Below are 953 nucleotides of genomic sequence, written 5' to 3'. Positions count from 1 at the left end.
TTCCACCCAAAAGAAGTCAATTTTAGCATGATTTATGCCAAAACTTCCCCTATACCCCCGGAAATGTTTCTGATTCTGTACCTTTTGTACCTGATGTTTGCTGTGGGAATACCCAGCTTTTTAATTTTCGTCGTTTTGTGTACGCAATTTTATTGATTGATGTGATTCTGCTTTGCAACTCCTTTGCTGAACGCAATGAATTAGCTTTTCCTCAATATTGCATTATTTCTCTTTCCCTGATACTTTTATACTGATCTATTCTGTCCATATCTTATTAAATAATCAATGAAAATAATTCCAAGTGTCTGCAATTAATAATTGCACAATATTGTTTTTATATATGAAGAAAGAATTCTTTAAAACATTGCACTTCTCCAGAGGCACCCCTCTTGTTGTACTTAACCAATATAGAAATATGTCAAAATATAAGAACAAATACTAATCAAAGACGGATTGGTTTTTCATAAATTGTCATTTTATTTCATTTTAACCCTTTGAAATTAATTATTTTTGACAAAATGCAACATTTAAAGCTCATTTGCATAATCGCAACTTGATATGATGATCTAAGCCAAAATGCAATCATACAACGTCATGTGTATATCAATGAGATGCCCTATGAATAATTAAGATCATGAACAGCACATAATTCAATGATATGGTTGATTTTCGAAAAACACCAAACGTACAGTCGGCATACGATAATACACTCAGGTGTTAATAAATAGTGGCAGGAAAAGCTTGAAAAATACCTTGCTAATTGTCGATTGAATGAGATAAATCAGTGGAAAACTAACAAGTGGGAGAAGTTATGCACATCTCCACCCGTATTGAAACAATTTTTTCAATTTATTTCGAAATCGACCGAAAATGAACGGAAAATCGACTGGCCCGAAACAACTTAAATATTTGCACCAAAACTCCGAATTACACGAATACCCCCTTATAATGTG

General features: G+C 32.8%; 1 protein-coding gene across 1 annotated transcript; it reads right to left on the bottom strand.

The window, feature by feature from the left end:
• Positions 1-55: 55 nt before the first annotated feature.
• On the bottom strand, positions 56-268 carry Tsp_09656a (hypothetical protein; the record flags this gene model as incomplete). The annotated part of the gene is made up of 2 exons (XM_003374264.1): positions 244-268; positions 56-210 (listed from the first exon to the last, which is right to left on the bottom strand). Coding segments are annotated over exons 1-2 (180 nt in total), but the record flags the coding sequence as incomplete, so codon positions are not given.
• Between the last annotated feature and the right edge of the window lie 685 nt (positions 269-953).

Source organism: Trichinella spiralis (assembly GCF_000181795.1).
Source record: "Trichinella spiralis strain ISS 195 chromosome Unknown Scfld6, whole genome shotgun sequence".
Classification (NCBI taxonomy): Eukaryota; Metazoa; Nematoda; class Enoplea; order Trichinellida; family Trichinellidae; genus Trichinella; species Trichinella spiralis.
The sequence above is the reverse complement of the archived record's forward strand: the minus strand, read 5'-3'. Positions and strand labels throughout refer to the sequence as shown.